The sequence below is a fragment of the Hyperolius riggenbachi genome, chromosome 2 (assembly GCF_040937935.1).
Source record: "Hyperolius riggenbachi isolate aHypRig1 chromosome 2, aHypRig1.pri, whole genome shotgun sequence".
In the NCBI taxonomy this organism is placed as follows: domain Eukaryota; kingdom Metazoa; phylum Chordata; class Amphibia; order Anura; family Hyperoliidae; genus Hyperolius; species Hyperolius riggenbachi.
In genome coordinates this window covers 227,858,730-227,884,539 of record NC_090647.1, presented here as the reverse complement: position 1 = coordinate 227,884,539, position 25,810 = coordinate 227,858,730, and the positions used below count along the sequence as shown (strand labels likewise).

The 25,810-nt window shown below is 48.6% G+C and overlaps 2 protein-coding genes across 11 annotated transcripts in view; one reads left to right on the top strand and one right to left on the bottom strand.

Annotated features, from left to right (window-relative positions):
- The window catches only part of TBC1D8 (TBC1 domain family member 8), a 112,591-nt gene extending 102,819 nt beyond the window's left edge, over positions 1-9,772 (bottom strand). For 2 of the 5 annotated variants that reach the window (XM_068268255.1, XM_068268259.1), the window contains exon 1: positions 2,235-2,336. The gene's annotated coding sequence lies outside the window, so the exon portion shown is untranslated. Of the gene's footprint in view, positions 1-2,234; positions 2,337-3,897; positions 4,006-9,737 lie in introns of those variants that run through there. The other 3 variants (XM_068268256.1, XM_068268257.1, XM_068268258.1) reach the window with 3 other exon arrangements.
- Positions 9,773-9,817: 45 nt separating this feature from the next.
- CNOT11 (CCR4-NOT transcription complex subunit 11) overlaps positions 9,818-25,810 on the top strand; it is a 98,421-nt gene continuing 82,428 nt past the window's right edge. For 2 of the 6 annotated variants that reach the window (XM_068268263.1, XM_068268260.1), the window contains exons 1-4: positions 9,819-10,260; positions 20,302-20,466; positions 23,609-23,761; positions 24,006-24,208. In XM_068268263.1, the coding sequence (XP_068124364.1) occupies positions 9,945-10,260; positions 20,302-20,466; positions 23,609-23,761; positions 24,006-24,208 (837 nt within the window). In that variant the 5' untranslated portion in view covers positions 9,819-9,944. Of the gene's footprint in view, positions 10,261-20,301; positions 20,467-23,608; positions 23,762-24,005; positions 24,209-25,810 lie in introns of all 6 variants that reach the window. The other 4 variants (XM_068268266.1, XM_068268261.1, XM_068268262.1 and 1 more) reach the window with 3 other exon arrangements.

The following is a 25,810-nucleotide window of genomic DNA, read 5'->3' as shown; positions in this document are numbered from 1 at the left end:
ATATTTTCAGCACTGTACCACACAATCACAGCCCCATCCGTTTTGTTAGCACTATACCATGCAATCACAGCTCCATTGGTATTGACAGCACTGTACTACACAATCACAGCCCCATCTGTATTGACAGCACTATACAATCACAGCCCCATCAGTATTGTCAGCACTGCGCCACACAAACACAACCCCATCTGTATTGTCAGCACTGTATAATTGCAGCCTCATTTGTACAGACAGCACTGTACCATACAATCACTACCCAATCTGCACTGTCAGCACTGTAATCTAAAAATCACAGCATTATCTCTACCGACAGCACTGCACCACACAATTACACTGCACAGCACTGCACCACACAATTACAGTCCAATCTGTACTGACTGTACCACACAATCACAGCCTCAACTGTACTGACAGCACTGTACGACGCAATCACACCCTCATCTGTATTGTCAGCACTGTACCACACAATTCCAGCCCTATCTGCACTGACAGCACTGTATCACACAATCACAGCCCCATCTGTACTGTCAGCAATGCATCACACAATCACAGCCCCAACTGTTTTTTCAGCACTGTACTACACAATCTGTACTGACAGCACTGGACCACACAACCACAGTGCCAACTGTATTGTCAGCACTGTACAACACAATCACACACCCCCATCTGCACTGGCAACACTGTACCACACAATCACAGCCCTATCTGCACCACACAATCACAACTCCATCTGTACTGACAGCACTGTACAATCACAACCCCATCTGTACTGACAGCACTGTACAATCACAACCCCATCTGTACTGACAGCACTGTACCACACAATTACAGCCTCATCTCTATGGACAGCACTGTACCACACAATCACAACCCAATCTGTAGTGACAGCAATGTACAATCACAACCCCATCTGCACTGTACAATAACAACCCAATCTGTACTGACAGCACTGTACAATCACAACCCTATCTGTACTGACAGCACTGTACAATCACAGCCCAGTCTGTATTGTCTATATTGTCAGCACTGTCCCACACAATCACACTCCCATCTCTATTGACACTGACAGACACAGGACATTTATATCGCGCTTTACTCCACAGCCCCATTTGTACTGACAGCACTGTACCACACAATCACAGCCTCATCTCTATGGACAGCACTGTACCACACAATCACAACCCAATCTGTAGTGACAGCAATGTACAATCACAACCCCATCTGCACTGTACAATAACAACCCAATCTGTAGTGACAGCAATGTACAATCACAACCCCATCTGCACTGTACAATAACAACCCAATCTGTACTGACAGCACTGTACCACACAATCACAGCCTCATCTCTATGGACAGCACTGTACCACACAATCACAACCCAATCTGTACTGACAGCACTGTACAATCACAACCCCATCTGTACTGACAGCACTGTACAATCACAGCCCAGTCTGTATTGTCAGCACTGTCCCACACAATCACACTCCCATCTCTATTGACACTGACAGACACAGGACATTTATATCGCGCTTTACTCCACAGCCCCATTTGTACTGACAGCACTGTACCATACAATGCTTATCCCATATGTACTGACAACACTGTACCATACCAACACAGACCCATCTGTACTGACAGCACTGTCTGTACCATACAATGCTTATCCCATATGTACTGACAACACTGTACCATACCAACACAGACCCATCTGTACTGACAGCACTGTACCATACAATGCTTATCCCATATGTACTGACACTCACTGTACCATACCATCACAGCCCCATCTGTACCGACAGCACTGTCTGTACCATACAATGCTTATCCCATCTGTACTGACACTCACTGTACCATACCATCACAGCCCCATCTGTACTGACAACATTGTCCTCTGCAATCAGTATCCTAGCTATACTTTCACCACAGTACTCTTCGATCACTACCTCATCTGTACCAAAAAATCGCTGTACCATACAATCACTTCCTTCTTTGCATTTGCACCAACAGCACCGTCAGACTACAGTCACTTGTATCTGGGAAATGAAGCCGCTTCCACAAAGAGCAGGTGTGTCACTCCGCCGCGGTATGCCCTGTGCCTCCTGCTATTAGGAATGCTGCTGTTACACAGGACTGTCTGTGCAGCCAGGGTGAGGAGGAGGTGTTTCCCTGTGCGAGGGATCAGTGTTCTGCGGTTTGCCTCCCTTGGATGTGTGTTTGCAGTCCCCGGGGCTCACCTGTCCTGCGAGCTCTCCCGAGCGGCTGGCTGCAGCCCGGATCTGTGGGCTTGTTTCTCCCTCACACACACACACACACACACACTACATAACAGTTCCGGCATCCAGAGAGGAAGTTCATCCCCAGCACGAATCCTTCCTCCTATTCTAGATGGCCTCTCAGAGCAAGACAGGACATGCCTATCTGCGCAATCAGAGTGCGGGGCCTGCGGGCTATGGCATTTCATGCCTCTGCTTCCCCCCTCGCAGGCTCTTCACAGACACATACTCCTTTCTTTTTATTCCACTGCAGAAGTGGAAGACTGGAAGTGGGTAAACTGGAAAGTTTCACTATAGCCAGGGTTACTGTAGTGGTGAAGCTCAGTGTAAACCAGCTATAGAACACAGCAGTAACTTTCAAATCACAAAAGACTCATTATACATTCAAACACACTGCATGCTGTGATTTTTACCACGTTGTAGTTCAGTATAAACAGAAGAAACTGCGGGTTTGTACTAATTCAAGTAGAACTATGATACAAATCGCAGCACTGCCGCAGATTTATGTACATCAGTGCAAGTGGAATTATTAGGGTTAGGCCCCTTTTCCTAAATCAGTTGGTATGCGTTTTTTCCATAAGGGTCCTTTTACACTTAATCAGTTGGTGTGCGTTAGTACGCGTTGGTATGCGTTAGTACGCGGTTTTTCCATAGCAGTGCATTGGGAAGAAGATTGCCATTGAAACGCGTTAAGTGTAAAAGGTGCCATAGGAAAACATGGGCATTACTTTAAAAAACAGTTTTCTTTCTGTTTTAACTGAGAGCAACTGATTGAGGCTACTTGCACACCAAGACGTTGCGTTAGGTGCTACGTTAAGGTCGCATAACGTGCACCTAACACAACGTATGGTGCTGCAAGTGAGGACGGTAGAGTGAGCCGCGTTAGGCGGCTCGATTCCTATAAGGTCTCCGAAGTGGCGCTGATTGGCCAGCGGGACCACGTGATGCGGAGCGAGACACTCCGCATCACGTGGTCCCGCCGGCCAATCAGCGGTTGCCAGTGCAGTGAATATTAAGTAGCCATGTGCGCGGCTACTGTAGCTGGCTCTCCCCGCCTCCTCTCCGCCCCCCACTGCGCATGTGCAAACAGTCTAACGCGGCTATAGCCGCTCTAACGCCGTAGCATGCTGCACTTTCCGGAGACCGTGCAGCGTTACATGTAACGCAACGTGGGCTGTGTGAACAGCCCACTTGTGTTACATTGCTGTACGTTGGGGGAGCGTTACAGGCACACTAACGTGCACCTGTAATGTCTTAGTGTGTAAGCAGCCTGAGTGTAAAAGGGCCCTAAGGTGCAAAATGAAGCAGCTTTTTACAGCAGTCAATCAGTATCCTTGACATGGGGACCTGCTCCAATCTTGTACTAGTTCTGTACCGTATCTTCTTGAACTGGTTATATATATATACATATATATATCTTTATATATATATATATATATATATATATATATATACACTAGTATATATATATATATATATATATATATACACTAGTATATATGTATATATATATATATATATATACACACTAGTAAAAAGGCCTGCCCGTTAAACGGGCGCTAGGTCACAGCCACTACCCCTCCCCCCCCCCCCCAGCTATAGAAATTGTAAAGAGAACACATACGCGTCCCGCTTGCTCGTTCCCCACCACTGTCTGAAGTATAGGCACACAGGGAGCTGCTTGCTTGGCAGTTGGAAAAAGCTGTTATTTCCCACAATGCAATGAGAACCTCTGTGAATGACAAACAGCAAACTGTGAGATCCGGGCCCTGTGTCCTAACTGCCCTGGCTGCACACATGCTCAGTACAAAAAATGCCAGGGACACACAACCATTCAGTTGATGACGCAGGAACACTTGCATTTTATTGTATAGGATAGCCCTCTATATGTGGCTGTACATCTAGATATTTGGCAGCAGATCTGAAAAAGCATGCTTGATTGACGATCTGACCAATTTTGGGCCAAAATTGGTTGAATGTATCAATTGGCTTTGCTTTGAAATCCCGGGTCAACGTGGCCAATCGGGTGTGCAGCAGTAACTGCGATGTCGCAAGCAATGAACATGACAGAACCCCTGGACACTGTCCTTCCCAAATGGTATATGTGCCCCCCAGTGCTCATGCAATAAGTAACCTGTCATGCCGCCTGCTAGCGTCGGCCGTACTTTCACATTTGAGTCCCAGGTGTCTACAGGCATATAGCACGTGGGGTACACACGCTGCCAGCTAAGTGGGGTGCCAATGCAGGAGTACAGCGGATAGATAAAAGTATTTTAATACACGGGAACCATGGGGCATATATAACATGGGGGGGCATCACAAGGCCGTTTCCCAAAATATTTAATGGTGAAATCCATTGGGAATCGTCTTGCAGTGTATGGGCAGCCATCAGATCTGACTTAGTTGTCCTGCCCATGCATCGCTATTTTTTTTCCAAGCGACATGCCACTCAAACTTCATTAGGGTTGAGGCACAATGCCATAGTTTTGCACAGCGTTTGCATTTTAAAAAACACTTTCTCAATCACTTGAATGAGAATTGCAGCGATTTTGCCATGATTCTTATTCAAGTGAATGAGAGAGCGTTTTTCAAAATGCAAATGCTGTGCTAAACACTGGCAAGTGATGCCACTTTCCCACTTGCACAATTTCAGCCGCATTTTCAGCAACACAATGTGGCGCGATCCACACGGACATCAGAAAAGAGCATACACTGCACTGTCTGATATCCCCATCTTTCAACACGATTTTTAAGGTCAAATTGTAAAGAGAACTGGGAATACAGCTGAATGCTGGATTTTAAGATCAAATCGAAAGAGAGAAAAAGCCCATAAGGGTGGTTTATAATGGTGTGTGATGTTAGGAGGGAGGAGCATCATTTCTTTCTTATCTATGGGGTGCTGCTTCTCTGGCTCCAAGCCCATATGACTTGTTCCGTCTTGTCCACCTTTTGGAATTTCTGGGTGTTTCACGCTCGTACAGTACAGAGCTGTACTTGCATCCGCAGACTATATCTCCATACATTGTGCCGCACAGGCATGACACCACCGTGAACTACAAAAGCCAGTAGAAGCTGCCAGTCAGGTGATGAAGATGGCACATATCATTCGGGTCAGGGCCAGAGGACCATTTTTAAAAAGAAAAAAACAATGCTTCGGCCACTTTAATCAACACCAGTTGCCTGGCAGTCTTGCTGATCATTCTGGCATCAGTTGTGTGTATTACACACCTAAAACATGCATGCAGCTAAGCTTGTCAGAACTTTGTCAGATTCCACAATTCAGAAAAACTCTTATTGGAAGACGGAATTCTGTCGGAATCTGCATCTACATTTTCACTTGCCGTGTATGAATCACACTCAATTTATTTCTAAGTGTACCTCGGCCTCAATTACCAGAGACCTCATAAGGATCCAGAGGCTTTCCTCTCCTTAGATGAGTATTTGTTTCTGAACCCAAGTTTCGGCTTGGGTTCCCTTTAAAGTGAACCTGAAATGAGGAAACTTACTTCAGGTTAGATACAACACCAAGGCTATGTTTCCACTGTTCGGCATGTGTTTTGCGAGACACGATAGTGACACAGCTGTCAAGCGTCTCGCAGCCAAATCCCTCTAGCTGCGCTATGCACAGCTATGGGATTCGGACAAGTTATGCGAGATTATGCATCATGTCGTCAGATTTCTCCCTGCCCACGAATTTAGATGCTCCGTGTTGACTTCAATAGACTGCCAAATCACATCCAAATTCGTTGGCGGGGAATCGGGCCGGAATTGCAGCAGTGGAAACCTGGCCTCAAAAAGCCTAATGCTAGGTACACACAATGCAATTATCTGACAGATTCACTGTCAGATCGACTATTTCCAACATGTCCGATCTGATTTCCTATCAATATTCCATTCACTTCTATGGAAAATCACCGGAAATCATATCAGACATGGTGGTAATAGTCGATCTAACAGTAAAGCTGTCACAAAATTGCATAGTGTGTACCTAGCATAAGATATGGTCTGCTATAGCTAATAGCTCTTCGGCAGTCCTTGGGCAGTTTTCAGAAGTACTCACATCCCCGTGTAAGGGGAGCGCAGCCTTAGGCCTCGTTCACATCATACGCGCTTCTGTGCGGATATGGAAGCGAGTATGATGTGCTGAAACGCAGGAACGGCAAAAGGGCATAGACTGCCCTTCTACCATTCACATCTACTGCGCTGCGCAGCAGTACGATGCGCTGGGAAGCGCTTGCGTACTGCTGCCTGCATTTTGGCCGCACTGCAAAGCTGATCCCATCACTGTCAATGGATGGGATCAGCAGGGCTGCGGCGCAGATGGCGTGCGATCGGATGCGCTGCGTTACGATCGCACAGCCATCTGCGTTGGCTAGATGTGAACGAGCCCTTAAGCCTGGTTTCCATCTGTGCGCTTCTATCCGCTTTTTATCAGCACATCAATGTTACAGATTGATACATGTTGCTGAAAAGTGGACAGAAGCGCACAGATGGAAAACAAGGCATGAGGCCTCGTTCACATCTAGCCAACGCAGATGGCTGTGCGATCGGAACGCAGCGCATCCGATCGCACGCCATCTGCGCCGCTGCCCTGCTGATCCCATCCATTGACAGTGATGGGATCAGCTTTGCGGTGCGGGCAAAATGCAGGCAGCAGTACGCAAGCGCTTCCCAGCGCATTGTACTGCTGCGCAGCGCAGTAGATGTGAACGGTAGAAAGGCGGTCTATGCCCGTCTGCCGTTCCTGCGTTTCAGCACATCATACGCACTTCCATATCCGCACGGAAGCGCGTACGATGTGAACAAGGCCTAAGGACTCGTTCACATCTACCTAACGCAGATGGCCGTGCGATCCGAACGCAGCGCATCCGATCACACGCCATCTTCGCCGCTGCCCTGCTGATCCCATCCATTGACAGTGATGGAATCAGCTCTGCGCTTCTGGGCAAAATCCAGGCAGCAGTACGCAAGCGCTTCCCAGCGCATCGTACTGCTGCGCAACACAGTAGATGTGAATGGTAGAAGGGCAGTCTATGCCCTTCTGCCGTTCCGGCGGTACGCATGGTGTCAGCGTTGCGCAGCATCGTTTAAAAGCGCCCTAGATGTGAACGAGGCCTTAGGGCTCATTCACACCAATGCGCTTCTGTGCGCTTTTTTTCAGCAACATGTATCTGTTAACACAGGTCAGCCTCAAAAGGGCAGGTCAGCCGCAGACAGCGGCACACAGGTCAAGTGTGAATGAGGCCTTACTCGCGTATGTGCAGTACAGATGCACTTGTATTTCCAAGTACTCAGCGATGCGAGTACATCTGAAAGCTGCCGAGGAGTACCCAACACCCAGCCAGTCACATAACTTTAATGGGGGACAGTGCAAGAATGATAGGACGAGCCAAGGAGCAGAAAGGCTCTACTTAGGTATGTAACAAACCTGAAGTGAGTTTCCTCACTTAAAGTATACCCGAAGCAAACTTCAGTTTAAAAATCACTTACCTAAGACAAGGGAATCCTTGGGGTTCTACTTTGGTGCTCACACCCCCTGCTCCCAAGAAATCCAACAGCACTCCGTTGGATTGAAGATTGAAGCCGTGCACCTCTTCAAGAACAAGACAATAACATTTATATTGCGCTTTTCTCTTAGCGGACTCAAAGCGCCAGAGCTGCAGCCACTAGGACGCGCTCTACAGGCAGTAGCAGCGTCAGGGGAGTCTCAAGTACTGCCCAAGTATGACCGTTCATGCTCCATGCTACTGCGCATGGTAGCGGTGCTCCCAGATGGCCCATACCCAGCAAACCATTTTTTACGTGATTTTGTGTGACTCATTGTTCTCGATATCATGCAACATCGTTTAACAAAAGCATTCACTAATGGCCGATTGCACACAATATTTGCTTTCCCTTCAGCCTGATCGCTCCCTTGCCGTCCTCCTCTGCCACCTGGATTGTCCACAACAGGCCCCAAGAAGTTGTCTCCAGACCGGAGGACTTTCCGCGGCCAACTGCAGATGATCCAGGTGGTGGAGAGCAATCAGGCTGGAGGAAACCCCAGGTATGTTTTATTTTTCCTGCCCCATCTCAGGTTTACTTTAACCACTTTGTCCTCCTTGACGTATAAAAACGTCAAGGACAGGCGCGCTCCCGCGGCCGATCGCGCGCGTGCACGCGCACTCCCGGCTGCGGATTTGGTAGCCCAGGAATCAATGTATCGGGCTATGGTGCCCGATCACTGATTCCTCTCCCCCGCTGAAAAAGCGACAGCTTCTCTCAGAAGCTACGCTTTTTCTGAGACTATGTCCCTCTAAGCGTACATTGTACGCTTAGAGTGACGTCATGTAAACAAACTCGAGATTGCCATCTTGTGGCCAAAGAGTAAAACTACATCTAAAAGTTAAAAAAAATTACACTACACAAATTTTTCCCTAAATAAAACACTATTTACTTCCCCCCTCCCAAAAATACCCACATAAAATGTTTAATAATAAAAAAAAAAAAACATTACAATTTAAAAAAACAACAACACATAAATATTTACCTAAGGGTTTAAGCTATTTAAATATCTATGTAAAGATGAAATATTTATATATATATTTTTTTATATGCAAAACGGGAAAAATGCTCTTTTATTTCCAAATAAAATAAATATTGTCGCCATACATTGTGATAGGGACATAATTTAAATGGTGAAATAACCGTGACAAATAGGCAATTACAATACGTGGGTTTTAATTATGGAGGCATGTATTATTTTAAAACTATAATGGCCGAAAACTGAGAAATAATGAATTGTTTCCGCTTTTTTCTTATTCTTACTGTCAAAATGCATTTACAGTAAGGTAGCTCTTAGCAAAATGTACCCCCCAAAGAAAGCCTAATTGGTGGCGGAAAAAACAAGATATAGATCAGTTCATTGTGATAAGTAGTGATAAGGTTATAGGCGAATGAATGGGAGGTGAAATGAGCACAGCCCAAATCTGCCAAAGGGTCTGGGCAAGAACACGGGAAGCCTATATCCAGAGGCTTCCCTCTTTGGTGTTTTCTTTCATGAGGTTCGCCCTGAGGTACTGCTCCGCAGCAAATCAGATAATATTCTGCTGCATACATTTCTGTGCACAGCGCTGGCTGTCACTTTAAAGTTGAATAATGCCAGTGCTGAAAAAGAGAGCAATGCTGATGCCATGCAAGGTCCATTGCTCCTACCAGTGTGAGTACGTGATTTTTAGTTGACCCAAGCCAAGTCTTCAGACAAAAGGAGGCAGGGTCGTGTAAAAACGTATTTTCTAGAAAGGAAATATAATTCTGTTATATTCAGAGTACTAAACCTATACTACTTTACAGTAGCACTCATAAACTGCACTGTGTGCTGCGGCTGCTGCCCTATCCTGCACTAGCTACCTACGACCCTCAACACGACAGCTCAACACACAGCTGAGTGAGTGAGGCCGCAAGAATAAGCAAGCAGCTCCCTACCCACCGCAACGACCCCGTCTGCGACTGTGTGGACGCATGCGTATAGCTTACGTTCGCTGCCTTGACGATGACGTCGCAGTATTTACGTTTGAAACAACTTTATTAGTAGTCTGATGAGACGGACATTGCAGGCCGGGTCGTAGCGGTGGATTCTCGGCATGTGATTGTGAATAAACCGGGTTAGTCGCGTGTTGTAAGTGCCTAATCATGAGTCTTGTCGGTAAGGAACTGTCCAATCTCCTGGGCATCATCACCGAGGAGGCCTGCAACAACACGTTCGATGGCCTGTCCAGCGCCTTCCACCACTACTTCACCAAGGCAGACCATTTCCGGGTGGGTTCGGTACTGGTGATGTTACTGCAGCAGCCTGATCTTCTCCCCACACCCCCGCAGCGCCTCACTGCTCTCTACCTGCTCTGGGAGATGTACCGCACAGAGCCGCTGGCCGCCAACCCCTTCGCTGCCATCTTCGCTCACCTGCTCAACCCTCCAGCTGGGGAGGAGGCAGAAAGGCTGCTATCAGGTGAGGCTTGTCCCTGCTCTGTGTCAGCACTGACCACATATATGTTTTACCCTGTGTACTAACCCCACATGTGCTGTGTGCCTTCACTGTGTGCCTTTTGAGGCTGACCTGCGCGCCACTCGCCTGCTGTCTGCGGCTGACTTGCGCGCCGCTCGCCTGCCGTCTGCGGCTGACCTGCGCGCCGCTCGCCTGCCGTCTGCGGCTGACCTGCGCGCCGCCGCTCGCCTGCCGTCTGCGGCTGACCTGCGCGCCGCCGCTCGCCTGCCGTCTGCGGCTGACCTGCGCGCCGCCGCTCGCCTGCCGTCTGCGGCTGACCTGCGCGCCGCCGCTCGCCTGCCTTCTGCGGCTGACCTGCGCACCGCCGCTCGCCTGCCGTCTGCGGCTGAGCTGCGCGCCGCCGATCGCCTGCCGTCTGCGGCTGAGCTGCGCGCCGCCGATCGCCTGCCGTCTGCGGCTGAGCTGCGCGCCGCTCGCCTGCCGTCTGCGGCTGAGCTGCGCGCCGCTCGCCTGCCGTCTGCGGCTGAGCTGCGCGCCGCTCGCCTGCCGTCTGCGGCTGAGCTGCGCGCCGCTCGACTGCCGTCTGCGGCTGAGCTGCGCGCCGCTCGCCTGCCGTCTGCGGCTGAGCTGCGCGCCGCTCGCCTGCCGTCTGCGGCTGAGCTGCGCGCCGCTCGCCTGCCGTCTGCGGCTGAGCTGCGCGCCGCTCGCCTGCCGTCTGCGGCTGACCCGCTCGCCTGCCGTCTGCGGCTGAGCTGCGCGCCGCTCGCCTGCCGTCTGCGGCTGAGCTGCGCGCCGCTCGCCTGCCGTCTGCGGCTGACCTGCGCGCCTCTCGCCTGCCGTCTGCGGCTGACCTGGGCGCAGCTCGCCTGCCGTCTGCGGCTGACCTGCGCGCCGCTCGCCTGCCGCCTGCGGCTGACCTGCTCGCCTGCCGCCTGCGGCTGACCTGCTCGTCTGCCGCCTGCGGCTGACTTGCTCGCCTGCCGCCTGCGGCTGACCTGCGCGCCGCTCGCCTGCGGCTGACCTGCGCGCCGCTCGCCTGCTGTGTGCGGCTGACCTGCTCGCCTGCTGTGTGTGGCTGACCTGCTCGCCTGCTGTGTGTGGCTGACCTGCTCGCCTGCTGTGTGCGGCTGACCTGCTCGCCTGCTGTGTGCGGCTGACCTGCTCGCCTGCTGTGTGCGGCTGACCTGCTCGCCTGCTGTGTGCGGCTGACCTGCTCGCCTGCTGTCTGCGGCTGACCTGCTCGCCTGCTGTCTGCGGCTGACCATGCGCGCCGCTCGCCTGCTGTCTGCGGCTGACCATGCGCGCCGCTCGCCTGCTGTCTGCGGCTGACCATGCGTGCCGCTCGCCTGCAGCTGACCTGCGTGCCTCTCGCCTGCTGTCTGCGGTTGACCTGCGTGCCTCTTGCCTGCCGTCTGCGGCTGACCTGCGTTCCGCCGCCTGCGGCTGACCTGCGTGCCGCCGCCTGCGGCTGACCTGCGTGCCGCCGCCTGCGGCTGACCTGCGTGCCGCCGTCTGCGGCTGACCTGCGTGCCGGTGCCGCCGTCTGTGGCTGATCTCTGTGCCTTGTCCATGTTTGCAACTGACATATGCTGCAGACTGGCTTCCCTGTGTGTCACTCCCACGCTTGCCACTGATTGTGGCTGACCCACGTTTTGTATGTTTTGGGTCCATTTACAGTATACATGTGAACACTGTCAACTGTGCTTTGATATCAGTTTTGCTTTTGGCTCCTGTTATAGGGCTCAATTTACTAAGATCTGTTTAGGTAAATTAACTCGTGGAGTAGTGTGGTTTTTTTTTTTTTTTTTTTGGTTTTTTTTGTGTGTATTCAATAGGATTTTCATACATGCAGTGATAATTTGGTTAGTTATCAGAACTTCTTGACAATTTAGACAATTTTCACTTGTGCAATGTTTCATTCAGTTAAATTCGGTATTTGAAGGATTATTGTGGTGCAGGGAAAAATGAAGCCACAGCATTTGTAATTATCTCTCAGCAAGGAACTAGAAACAAGCACTACAGCAATAAGTGGATATGTATAGAGACTACTTCCTGTGAGAGCAGATTAAGGGACAACTGAGGCGAGCAATTCAATCTGTTTTTACTTATCTGTATTTTCTTCCAGCCCCTAGAAGTCATTTGATTCCTTTGCAGCAGCTCTGGTCTTCTGCTGGAAGCCTCTAATGCTTGGTACGCACTATGAGATTTTCTGGCAGATTTACTGTCAGATCGATTATTTCTAACATGTTCGATCTGATTTCCGACCGTTTTCTGTTCACTTAATAGGAAATCGTTCGGAAAATGCTCAGAAATCGTTTGGAAATCAGATCAGACGTGTTGGAAATGATCGATCTGACAGTAAATTTGCCAGAAAATCTCAGTGTGTACCTAGCATTATCGTTGCTGATCCTGATGGGTCTGCGTCTTCTGCGCATGAGAACCCCGATCCATCAGGGCTTGGTGATCCTCAGAGGCTGCCAGCGGGACACCAGAGAAGCCTGGAGCTGTGGCAGTGGCAAAGGACTCAAATAGGGGCTGGTAGAAGCTGCAGGCAAGTAAAGATAGATTTAATTGCTCGCTTCGCTTATCCCTGCATTCCACCATGTAAAATTCCTTCTCTTCTGTGCGTTTTTCATTATACTAATAAGTGCAAGTCCATGCTGCCTAAATTGACATAAAATTTTGTATCCACTCAAACTGTTAGCGTCTTAAAGGGAACCTAAACTGAGAAGGATATGGCTTTTTCCTTTTAAAATAATACCAGTTGCTGGACTCTCCTGTGTATCCTGTGTCTCTAATACTTTTAGCCACAGCCCCTCAACAAGCATGCAGATCAGGTGCTCTGACTGAAGTCAGACTGGATTAGCTGCATGCTTGTTTCAAGTGTGTGATTCAGTCACTGCTGCAGCCATAGGTCAGCAGTGCTGCCAGGCAACTGGTATTGTTTAAAAGGAAACATCCATATTCCTCTCAGTTAAGGTTCCCTTTAACCATCTTTAAAGTTTTACCTGAGGCAAAAAATTATGAAAAAATATACTTAAAGTGAACCAGAGACGAAGCACCTTCATGTATTATACCATATATATTAGTGGGAACATTAGAGAAAACACCTACCCTGCTCTCTGTTTCATTTTTTACTGCTCAGCCTGCTTCTGAGACCTGATATAATCCCAGACTGAGCATTCAGTTTGGCTTTGCTCAGGAATCCATTTATGTCTCTGGTTCACTTTAAAGGGAATCTAAACTGAGAAGGATATGGATTTTTCCTTATAAAATATCAGTTGCCGGACTCTCCTTCTGATCCAGCCCTTCAACAAACATGCAGATCTGGTTCTTTGACTGAAGTCAGACTGTATTAGCTGCATGCTTGTTTCAGGTCTGTGATCCAGCCACTATTGCAGTCAAAAAGATCAGCAGGACTGCCAGGCAACTGGTATTGTTTAAAGGGAAGGTTCAGGGACGCCTTGAAAAAAAAAATCCATATCCACTTACCTGGGGCTTCCTCCAGCCCGTGGCAGGCAGTAGGTGCCCTCGCCGCCGCTCTTGAGGCTCCCGGTCGTCTTCGGTGGCCGACCCGACCTGGCCAGGCCGGCTGCCAGGTCGGGCTCTTCTGCGCTCCAAGGACGGGCTCTTCTGCGTCCCACGCGGGCGCGCTGACGTCATCGGACGTCCGCCGGGCTGTACTGCGCAGGCGCAGAACTACTGCACCTGCGCAGTACAGCCCGGAGGACGTCTGACGTCAGCGCGCCCGCGTGGGACGCAGAAGAGCCCGTTCTTGGAGCGCAGAAGAGCCCGACCTGGCAGCCGGCCTGGCCAGGTCGGGTCGGCCACCAAAGACGACTGGGAGCCTCTGGAGCGGCGGCGAGGGCACCTCCTGCCTGCCACGGGCTGGAGGAAGCCCCAGGTAAGTGGATATGGATTTTTATTTTTTTCAAGGCGTCCCTGAACCTTCTCTTTAAAAGGAAACATCCATATCCCTCTCAGTTAAAGAGAATCCGAGGCGAGGTTCTAACAATGAATTCCCCATACAGAGGCTGGATCTGCCTAAAGAGCCCAGCCTCTGTTGCTATTTAGATTCCCCCCAAGCCCCCACTGCGCTCAGCGAGACCCCATAATTCACAGCCGCGCTGTGCGGCTGCGTTTACTTTTGTAACGTCAGTCTCCGCTCCCCCCCGCCTTCTGCAGAGCTCCGGTCCCCGCCCGCATCCCTTCCCTCCAATCAGCGTGGAGGGAAGGGACGTGGGTGGGTACCGGAGTGTTGCAGGAGGCGGGGGAGAGCGGAGACTGGCATTACAAAGGTAAACTCAGCCGCTGCTGACACGCTCAGTGTCGGAAGCGCGGCTGTGAATAGTGGGGTCTCGCTAAGCGCAGGTTTTTTTGGGGGGGAATCTAAATAGCAACAGAGGCTGGGCTCTTTAGGCAGACCCAGCCTCTGTATGGGGATTTCATTGTTAGAACCTCGCCTCAGGTTCTCTTTAAAGGGAACCTGTAGCGAGTAAAATTATTTAAAATAAACACATGACGTAGCTACAAATGAATATTACATACTAACATCACTGTCAGTTCCTCTCAGAAGCTCACCATTTTCTTCTTACAGTGATCCCTTCCAGTTCTGACAATATTTTGTCAGAACTGAAATATACCAGTTACTATCAGTTATATGTCAGCAGCTGTCAGTTACAACTGAATGTGCAAGGTAATGTCCATGTTTCCCTATGGCTCAAGTGGGTGATATTACAGTTTAACAGTGTGCTGACCAGGATGCGGTTATGGGGTAATGGCCATTTTTAAAATAGGACGCAGAATTCCGTTGATCACAGAGAACAAATAGGACGCAGGAGAGAAGAAAGAGATTGAGGAGTAAACTACACAGGAGGTAAGTATGACCTGTGTATGGTTATTTTGACTTTTTATTTTCAGTTCAGGTTCTCTTTAAAGGGGAACTTCAGCCTAAACAAACATACTGTCATTAAGTTACATTAGTTATGTTAATTAGAATAGATTGGTAATATAATTTTTACCCACCCTGTTTTAAAAGAACAGGCAAATGTTTGTGATTCATGGGGGCTGCCATCTTTTTGGTTGAAAGGAGGTGACAAGGAGCAGGAGAAACAGTTCCAACTGTCCGGTGTCCTGATCACCCCTCCCAGCTGCACGCGCCAGGTTTCAAATGTCAAATTCAAAATGTAAAAAAAAAAAATTGCACCAAAACAGCAGAACGAGAGCCACAGCATCAGAAATCCCATCATGCTTTGCACAGCATCAGGGGAAAAAAGCCCGGGCAGTTTTCTTCTGTGCAGCTAAAAATGAGGCTTGGATAAGAGAAACAAAGTTCTGATGCTGTGAAATTGTTAAAGAAACACTAGGCCTGTTCAGTGCTGCGGAGTCGATTTTTAGTCCGGAGGTCCACTTTAAAGAGGAACTGTAACGTGAAAACGTCCCCTGGGGGGTACTCACCTCGGGTGCGGGAAGTCTCAGGATCCTAATGAGGCTTCCCACGCCGTCCTCCGTCCCTCGGGGGTCTCGCTGCAGCCCTCCGTACAGCGGTGACGTCATTATTTACCTTCCCAGCTCCTGCGCAGGCGCTCTGACGGCTGTCGGCTCCGAACTAGGCGGAAATACCCGATCGCCGTCGGGTCCACTCTACTGCGCAGGCGCAAGTCTCCGGCGCCTGCGCAGTAGAGCGGACCCGACTGAGATCGGGTATTTCCGTCTACTTCGGAGCCGACAGCAGCCACAGCGCCCCCGCTGGAGCCTGCAAAGGTAAATATTGAAGTCACAGTCGGGTCTGTCGCCGGCTGTTCGGAGGGCTGCAGCGAGACCCCCGTGGGACAGAGGACGGCGTGGGAAGCCTCATTAGGATCCCGAGGCTTCCCCCCACCCAAAGTGAGTACCCCCCAGGGGCATTTTTTAATGTTACAGAGTCTCTTAAAGAGAATCTGTATTGTTAAAATCGCACAAAAGTAAACATACCAGTGCGTTAGGGGACATCTCCTATTACCCTCTGTCACAATTTCGCCGCTCCTCGCCGCATTAAAAGTGGTTAAAAACAGTTTTAAAAAGTTTGTTTATAAACAAACAAAATGGCCACCAAAACAGGAAGTAGGTTGATGTACAGTATGTCCACACATAGAAAATACATTCATACACAAGCAGGCTGTATACAGCATTCCTTTTGAATCTCAAGAGATTTGTGTTTCTTTCCCCCTGTTCTCATGCACTGAAGTTTCAGGCTGCTCTTTTCTTCCTGCAAACAGCTTTGCCCTTGTCTGTAATTCTTCAGTATGTGAAAGCCCAGCCAGCTCAGAGGACGATTTATCCAGCTTGTAAAAGATAAGAGAGAAGAGAGAAGCTGCTCTAATCCTAAATAACACACAGGCAGTGTGCAGAGAGGGGCCTGGAAGGGGGAGTTCATAGCAGAACCACAACACTGAAGAACTTGGCAGCCTTCCAGACACAGGCTGACAAGTCTGACAAGAGAGAGAGAAGTTGATTTATTACAGAGATGGTGATAGTAGAACGTGCTGCAGTAAGCCAGAACACATTAGAATAGATTTTTGAACTTGTAGGATGATAAAAAACAGAATGCAATTTTTGTTACGGAGTCTCTTTAAAGGTTCCCTTTTTAAAAGGAAAAATCCATATCCCTCTCAGTTTAGGTTCCCTTTAAAGAGAACCCGAGGTGGGGTTCTGACTAGGGCTGCACAATTTTAGGTAAAAATTGAAATTGCGATTTTTCTCTCAAATTGCCATTTCGATTTTTTTTTTTCAAAACCAGCTTTAGCACTAAATTCACAATGTACAGTAACATTTACAAACATGCACTGACAGAAAATGAAATATTATCAAACTGAGTGTAGTATGTCATTTTCTGTCATGTTTGTAAATGTTAATGCATGCTGTGAATGTAAACTAAGATTACTCTGGGCGGGGGCGGTTCATGTGAGGGCAGCGGGAGGGGGGGGGGGTGCGGTTTATGTTAAGACAATCTAGTGATCGTCACTAGTATCTGCAGTTTTCATAGCCCCGCACTGCCCGGCCGCTGTCTGTACGCTTGTGTCTGGCCCCGCTGTGCGTGGATTGGCCAGAAGCGGTGAATATGTGTTAGTGTTAATGAGCGGCTTGGCACACAGAGCTTTACCAATCGCTGGATAACGATGGAATGATGGCAGCGGTAGGTGGAGCTGTACGCTCTGTACAGCTCCGCCTACTGCTGCCGTCATTCCATCGCTATCAAGCGATTGGTGAAGCTGTGTGTGCTCGGCCGCTCACTCGAGTGAATCCGCCCCCCGCTCATTAACACTGCGTCTGCCCAATCCGCGCACAGCGAGGGCCAGACGCAAGCGTACAGACAGCGGGCAAAAACCGAGGATACTGACGATCACCAGATTGTCTTGTCACGAACCGCGGTTTCGGTTTTAAACCGAAAAACCGTGCAGCTCAAGTTCTGACCATGAAATCAGCATACAGAGGCTGGGTCTGCCTATACTGCCCAGCCTCTGTTGCTATCCAGATCCCCCCCCTAAGCCCCCCCTGCGCTCTGCGATCACCCATAAATCACAGCCACGCTATGCGGGCTGTGTTTAACTCTGTATTGTCAGTCTCTGTGCTCCCCCCGCCTCCTGCATAGCTCCGGTCCCCGCCCGCGTCCCTTCCCTTCAATCAGCTGGGAGGGAAGGGACGTGGATGGGGACTGGAGCTATGCAGGAGGCGGGGAAGCAGCAGACTGACAGTACAGAGGTAAACACAGCCCGCTGTGACACGCTGCGTGTCGGCAGTGTGGCTGTGATTTATGGGTGAGCGCAGGGGGGCTTAGGGGGGGATCTGGATAGCAACAGAGGCTGGGCTGTATAGGCAGACCCAGCCTCTGTATGCAGATTTCATTGTCAGAACCCCACCTCTGGTTCACTTTAAGAGTGTAGGATTGGATCCTGCAGTTCCCCACTTCCTCCTGGCAGCCACTATTGCCACACGTGGAGACCCAGAAGAAATTAACAAGGTTTTTGTTGTTGTGGTTTTTTTTTTTTTTGGTTTTTTTTTTTCCCATTTCTGATCGGAACAGCACTCCATGGAATGCACAAGTGCGGCCATACAGTACCTGTGTTAGTACACCTATGGTTGTGTAGTAAGCTGGAGCTGTACAAGTAGCTCTGTGCTAATGCGCAGGTGTAGCATGACCTCACTATTTTAAGAGGAGCATGGTCACGATCCTCAGGAGGGTCCCAGGCAGTCGCAGTGGTCACCAGAATGACATGGGAAGCCTCCTGGAGGATCCAGATGCTTCCCTCTTCCTAGGTAAGTATTTCGTTTTTACACCTTTTTAGAGCTTATTTCTACTGGGAGCTGTTTGTGATTTGGCCGTGGCTCCAGTTCTGCTGTTTAGCTGCAGCCCGAATCGCTAAGCTACTTAAAGAGACTCTGTAACATCAAAAACCTCCCCTGGGGGGTACTCACCTCGGGTGGGGGAAGCCTCCGGATCCTAATGAGGCTTCCCACGCCGTCCTCTGTCCCACGGGGGTCTCGCTGCAGCCCTCCGAACAGCCGGCGACAGACCCGACTGTAGCTTCAATATTTACCTTTACTGGCTCCAGCGGGGGCGCTGTGGCTCCTTTCGGCACGGAAATACCCGATCTCCGTCGGGTCCGCTCTACTGCGCAGACGCCGGAGACTTGCGCCTGCGCAGTAGAGTGGACCCGACGGCCATCGGGTATTTCCGCCTACTTCGGAGCCGACAGCCGTCAGAGCGCCTGCGCAGGAGCCGGGAAGGTAAATATTGACGTCACCGCTGCACGGAGGGCTGCAGCGAGACCCCTGAGGGATGGAGGACGGCGTGGGAAGCCTCATTAGGATCCGGAGGCTTCCCCCACCCGAGGTGAGTACCCCCCAGGGGACGTTTTGTCGTTACAGTTCCTCTTTAACCTCCCTGGCAGTTTATTTAATTTTCCAGGGAGGCTGAAATGGGGTTTTTTTTTTAAATTAAAAAAAAAATATTTCATGCAGCCAACTGAAAGTTGGCTGCATGAAAGCCCACTAGAGGGCGCTCCGGAAGCGTACTTTCGATCGCCTCCGGCAATCGAAAGTAACAAGATAGGCCGCAATGAGCGGCCTATCTTGTTTCGCTTTCCTCGTCGCCATGGCGACGAGCGGAGTGACGTCATGGACGTCAGTCGACGTCCTGACGTCAGAGCCGCCCGATCCAGCCCCTAGCGCCGGCCGGAACTGTTTGTTGCTGGGGGAACCCTCTTTCGCCGCTGCACGCGGCGGATCGGCGCGGAGCGGCGGCGATCGGGCAGCACACGCGGCTGGCAAAGTGCCGGCTGCGTGTGCTGCTTTTTTCAGATTGCAAATCGGCCCAGCAGGGCCTGAGCGGCGACCTCCGGCGGCATACCCCGAGCTCAGCTCGGGATTACCGCCAAGGAGGTTAAGGCTCGCACATACGTCGGATTTTCGCAAACAATACGTCGTTTTAATGTCAAATTGGATGCTTGGCGGATCTTTCAAATCCAGTCTCATCAGCTGAACGACAGACTGTACACACGCCCAATTTGACGTCCAAACGACCGGACGTTTAAACGTCCAAAGGACGGGTCATTTGCGAAAATCCGACGTGTATGTACCTTTAGGATTCTGCCGCATGCCGCCCAGGTTTGCACTAAAGTGCTATCTGGACAGCAAGCCATGCTGCAGATAGACAGCGTTTCCCTGTGCAGCTCACTTGCAAGGAAACGCTGCAAATCTGTAGCTAGTGGAAATGGGCCCTTAGGGTTTCCTCAGGTTTACTCTACTTTTACTACATAATAATATTGTGGAATTGTATTTTACAACCCATGGGAAATTAGGAAAATATTTATTAACTTTCTTACATTCCAGAGTAGTTGAATAAGCTTTCCTCCTTTTTCTAAACTCTAGTTTTTCTGCTTGCATGCAGTAATGCTTTGTGCTTTTAGCCTTTAGTGTTTTGATATAAGCTTGATGTAGTATTTTTGTGTCTTACTGTATGTTTCCTGCTTATTTACTGATTATTTTTTTTCCCTTCTCCCCCAGGATTCTTGCCACAAATTACTCCACCTGAAAAATTCTTCCTTTCACAGCTGATGCTGGCACCACCCAGAGAATTATTTAAAAAGTCTCCTAGGCAAATAGCCGTAATGGATGTAACAAATCTGGCCCAGCCTGTAGATATCAGTGGACTTCAGTTGGCACTAGCAGGTGAGAGTTGTGTATCTCATTCTCAGGCATTTGCTCCCCCTCACAATTTATGCCAGAATTCGATCATTCTTATTTAGCGATTTAGCTCATTGCATTGTAGACTTACGGCAGAATTGATGCATGTATGACCTGCTTTAAAGTACTCCTGAATTGAATATAATGTAAAAAAGCCCACACACATAAAACATGCATTACTTAGAAACGGCTGAATCTCCTTTCTGCCTCTGTGGTCCTGTTCCGCCACACCCCATCTGTCCAAAAACTCTGGTATGTCACCAACAAAATGGCGCAGACACCAGAAGTCACTGCTCTTTTGGAGACACAATTCACAGTGATTGCTGTGATGCATTGATGTCAGGAGTGAGTAAAGGGGTGGAAATTAGATCACAAAGGGGTGCGAACTGGGTGGGAAAAGGGCATGCTTAGGGATGGACTGGAATCAGATGGAGGAGGCCTGCCTCTTTCTCATCCATATTCGACGGGAGTCTCCTTTAGAAAAATGAAAACTGAATTATGGGGGAGGCAAGAATGGTGCTATGACATGTCACAGCACACCTCACTCACCCCTGTGAAAATGACAGGCTCGGTTCGGGGTTTTATTTTAAAAGAAAGCTGAAGTGAGAGGGATATGGAGGCTGCCATATTTATTTCCTTTTAAACCATACCAGTTGCCTAGCAACCCCTGCTAATTGTCTTGGCTACAGTAGTATCTGTATAACACCAGAAACAAGAATGCAGCTAATCTTGTCAGATCTGACAATAATGTCAGATACACCTGATCTGTTGCATGCTTGTTCAGGGTCTATGGTTAAAGGTATTAGAGGTAGAGAATTGGCAGGAAAGCCGGGCAACTGGTATTGCTTAAAATGAAATAAATATGGCAGCCTCCATTCACCTCTCACTGCAGTTGTCCTTTAAGTTAGAGAGTCTGTTACATAATTTTTCACTCTCACGTGCAGCTAGCTCCGTGGCCATGCCCATCTGCTTTCTGGTAAAGCCACACCCTAGCATGCTCACAAATGAAGGTTGGTGATACGAATTCTAGCAGGTATGAAATAGAAGTGGCTACTGTATCAGAGGTGTACAGCTTTCATTGTCGCACTTTTTTTTTGCATGGAAGATGGACCAAACAAAAAGGGAGCAGGAGTTCTCAATGCAGTCTACAGCACAAAGAGCAACTTGATGGGACAGTTTTTCTAAATTTGGCTCATATGGAGTTCTAGAACATTTGTTGATGTAAGACATTTATTAAAGGGAACCTGAAGCGAGGAAAAATTTATTTAAAATAAACACATGACGTAGCTGCAAATGAATATTATATACTAACCTCACCGTCAGTTCCTCTCAGAAGCTCATCATTTTCTCAATATTTTGTCAGAACTGAAATGTACTAGTTGCTGTCAGTTATATATCAGCAGCTGTCAGTTACAACTGAATGTGCAAGGTAATGTCCATGTTTTCCTATGGCTCAAGTGATATTACAGTTTAACAGTGTGCTGACCACCAGGAAGAGGTTAGAGGGCAATGGCCATTTTTAAAATGGAGGATGGAAAAATCCATTGATCACAGTGGACAAAGGAGAGGAGAAAGAGATTGAGGAGTTGACTACACAGGAGGTATGTATGACCAGTGTATGGTTATTTTGGCTTTTTATTTTTTTTTTATTTTCAGTTCAGGTTCTCTTTAAAAAAATACTTGTATGGTCACGGATCTCTTCAGATTACCATGCAGCTACAATATGCCAGCTAACTCGTCTGTTTCAATCACAAGATACCCCTTTTATGGGTTTTTTGTTTTTTGGAGATCCCTGACTGTACCCCTCTACTCCCTGGTACATTACTCTGGCTCCCACAGAAAGTATTACCCTCAACCCTTAGTCCTCCCTTACTGCATAATTTTGAAAATCTGGGACTCACTCCGCTACTCTGCCAATTTACAATCTCACCATCTCCCCCTTCTACCTCTGATCCACAACCCTCTTTTTCCTCCAGGATTAGATAATCCGAAGGCATTTTCCTGGTGGACAGACCACGGCTTGGCTCAAGTAACCAATTTTCTTACCTCTAGAGGCTTATACTCATGGCCTGACCTTCAGGAGAAATACCAAATCCCTCTTCCTCTTTCCTTCTTCACCCTCTTCTCCTCATCTTTCTTTTCTTTTTCTTCTCTCTAACCCTTCAGCTCTCTCCCAAGCAGAGTCCTCACCCACTGCTCAGGGTATGCCTCCATAGCTTACCTCGGATACTGGCTCTCTGTATCCCGCCCCAGTATCTCTTCTCTAGTACTTCCCCCCCCCCCCCCCCCCCCCCCCCAATCAACAAAGCACAATTCCCGGATAGCTGGTACTTAAAGAGACACTTAAGCCAGAAAAAAAAATCAGTTTTACTCACCTGGGGCTTCTACCAGCCCCCTGCAGCAGTCCTGTGCCCTCGCAGCCACTCACTAATCCTCTGGTCCCCCGCTGCCAGCTAGTTTGGTTTTTGTAATTAGCGCTATTGCGGGCCGCAACGCGTACAAAAATACGTGTTGCCGCATTACGCACGCATAGATTTTAGTATTTTTGTACGCGTTGCGGCCCGCAATAGCGCTAATTACAGATGGGAATGCGGAAAAAGCTACGCGTGGCCAGTCCTAACGGACCTGCCGGCAAAAACGAAACTAGCTGGCAGCGGTGGACCAAAGGATTAGCGAGTGACTGCGAGGGCACAGGACTGCTGCAGGGGGCTGGTAGAAGCCCCAGGTTTTTTTTTTTTTTTTTTTTTCTGGCTTAAGGTTCACTTTAACCTCCGGGAAAACATTAGCCTTTTGTTTTAATTCCCCCCTTCCCCCCCCCCCCCCCCCTTCTGGTTTAAGGTGTGCTTTCTACTTTTAACATTAGGTTTTCTCTTCTGATACCTGAACAGCACCCATACTTCTCTAACTCTATCAGAGATTTGGAATGTTTAGAGAGGTGCGGTCTATAACTGCCTAAGTGTTGTTATTCAAAATCCTGTTGACACACCGTATACTGTTATGTTCATAATTGCTGTTTAAAACAAAACCAATAAAATTCTTTGACGAAAAAAAAAAATACTTGTATGGTGTATGTTGACGGCATTAACAAGAAATGTTTTTTGTTTTGTTTTTTTTTTGTTGTTTTTAGAACGACAGTCTGAACTTCCAACACAAAGTAAGGCCAGTTTTCCAAGCATCTTAAGTGATCCTGATCCAGACTCTTCCAACTCTGGCTTTGACAGTTCGGTTGCCTCTCAAATTACAGAAGCTTTAGTCAGTGGTCCAAAGCCACCCATTGAAAGTATGTGACCTTATTCGTGTGTGTGTGTGTGTTTTTTTTTTAATGTCCCTGTACTGAGGTGATAAGTTTTAGAAGTTGAGCTGTGACTAAATTCTCCCGAAAATATATTGTTAGGTGCTGTGTTAATGTTTTTGGTAATGTTCTTCTTTGTAGCCCATGTCTGCCAAGCATTGTCTCTCTCACTTGCATTTGTTGGCCTGTGTATTTATACATGATGATCAATATATTTTGTTCTCCTCCATAGGCCACTTTCGTCCAGAATTTATTCGTCCCCCTCCACCTTTGCATATCTGTGATGATGAACTTGCTTGGCTGAATCCCATTGAACCTGATCATGCCATCAAGTGGGACAAATCAATGTGTGTGAAGAATAGCACTGGGGTGGAAATTAAACGCATCATGGCTAAAGCATTTAAAAGTCCACTGTCTTCTCCTCAGCAGACACAGGTATTTGCATGGAGTTAATGTTTGATCTTAAATCTGTAACCTTTATTGCGGGCGCTTTCAGCTTTACACTACCCTAAGATGTCATTCAAATGAACATAAACATTGTAAGAACCTAACCTATGAAGTGCCTACAGGGCACACCCTGGGGAGATCAGAAAGAAGGATATTTTTAAGGGGCCACAGCCTGCTGGTCCAAAATGAGTAACTCCTAGGAGTAAACCAAACATAAAGCTGTCAATTTCTACTAAAACCTCCATTCTGAATAATCTCTATACAGCATCTCATTTAAATAGCATCTGAAGTGAGAAGAATATGGAGGCTTCCATATTTACCGTATATTCCGCTGTATAAGACTACCCCTCTTCCAACGCACACCAAATAAAAAAAAAAAAAAAAACATCATCTACTGGTGTTATGTATGAATCAGATACTGGTGCTGTACTGTATGTGGTACCCAGTATATAACCGTATATAGGCGATTGACTGGTTGGATTGGTCAACTCTCGCTCTCCATGTCTACCTGTTTGTCAGAGCGGTATAGAAGAATAGAGACAAGACACAGAACATTATATCGCGCTTTTCTCCTGGTGGACTCAATGGACTAGAGCTGCAGCCACTAGGATGCGCTCTATAGGCAGTAGCCTATAGACTTGCTTACTGAATAGGTGCTAGCTTACTGAACAGGCAGAGCCGAGATTTGAACCCAGGTCTCCTGTGTCAGAGGCAGAGCCCTTAACCATTACACTATCCAGCCACCACCCAATCCAATAGGATCGCACTGTGCCCATAAAACCTCCTTTTACCTCCTTTTCTGCCTCTCAGATCTCGCACATGTGCGCCTGCGCCGCTTCACTACAGTCCTCAGCAGCGAGATCTGACAGGATAGGGCGTATCACCCGGCATCAATGACACCTGGCGCATAAGACGACCCCTGACTTTTCAGACTATTTTCAAGGGTTAAAAAGTAGTCTTATATGCCAGAATATACAGTATTTCCTTTTAACCACCCTGGCGTTCTATTGAGATCGCCAGGGCGGCTGCGGGAGGGTTTTTTTAAATTAAAAAAAAAACTATTTCATGCAGCCAACTGAAAGTTGTCTGCTTGAAAGCCCACTAGAGGGCGCTCCTGGAGCATAATTCCGATCGCCTCCGGCGATCAGAATTAACAAGGAAGGCTGCAATGAGCAGCCTTCCTTTGGCTTTCCTCGTCGCCATGGCGACGAGCGGAGTGACGTCATGGACGTCAGCCGCCTCCGATCCAGCCCTTAGCGCTGGCCGGAACTATTTGTTCCGGCTGCGCAGGGCTCGGGCGGCTGGGGGGACCCTCTTTCGCCGCTGAGCGGCGGCGATCGGGCAGCACACGCGGCTGGCAAAGTGCCGGCTGCGTGTGCTGCTTTTTATTTGATTCAAATCGGCCCAGCAGGGCCTGAGCGGCACCCTCTGGCGGTACTGGACGAGCTGAGCTCGTCCATACCGCTAAGGTGGTTAAACTATACCAATTGCCTGACAGCCCTGCTGATCCATTTGACTGCAATAGTGTTTGAATAACACCAGAAACAAGAATGCAGCTAATCTTTTCAGATCTGACAATGTCATGAACAC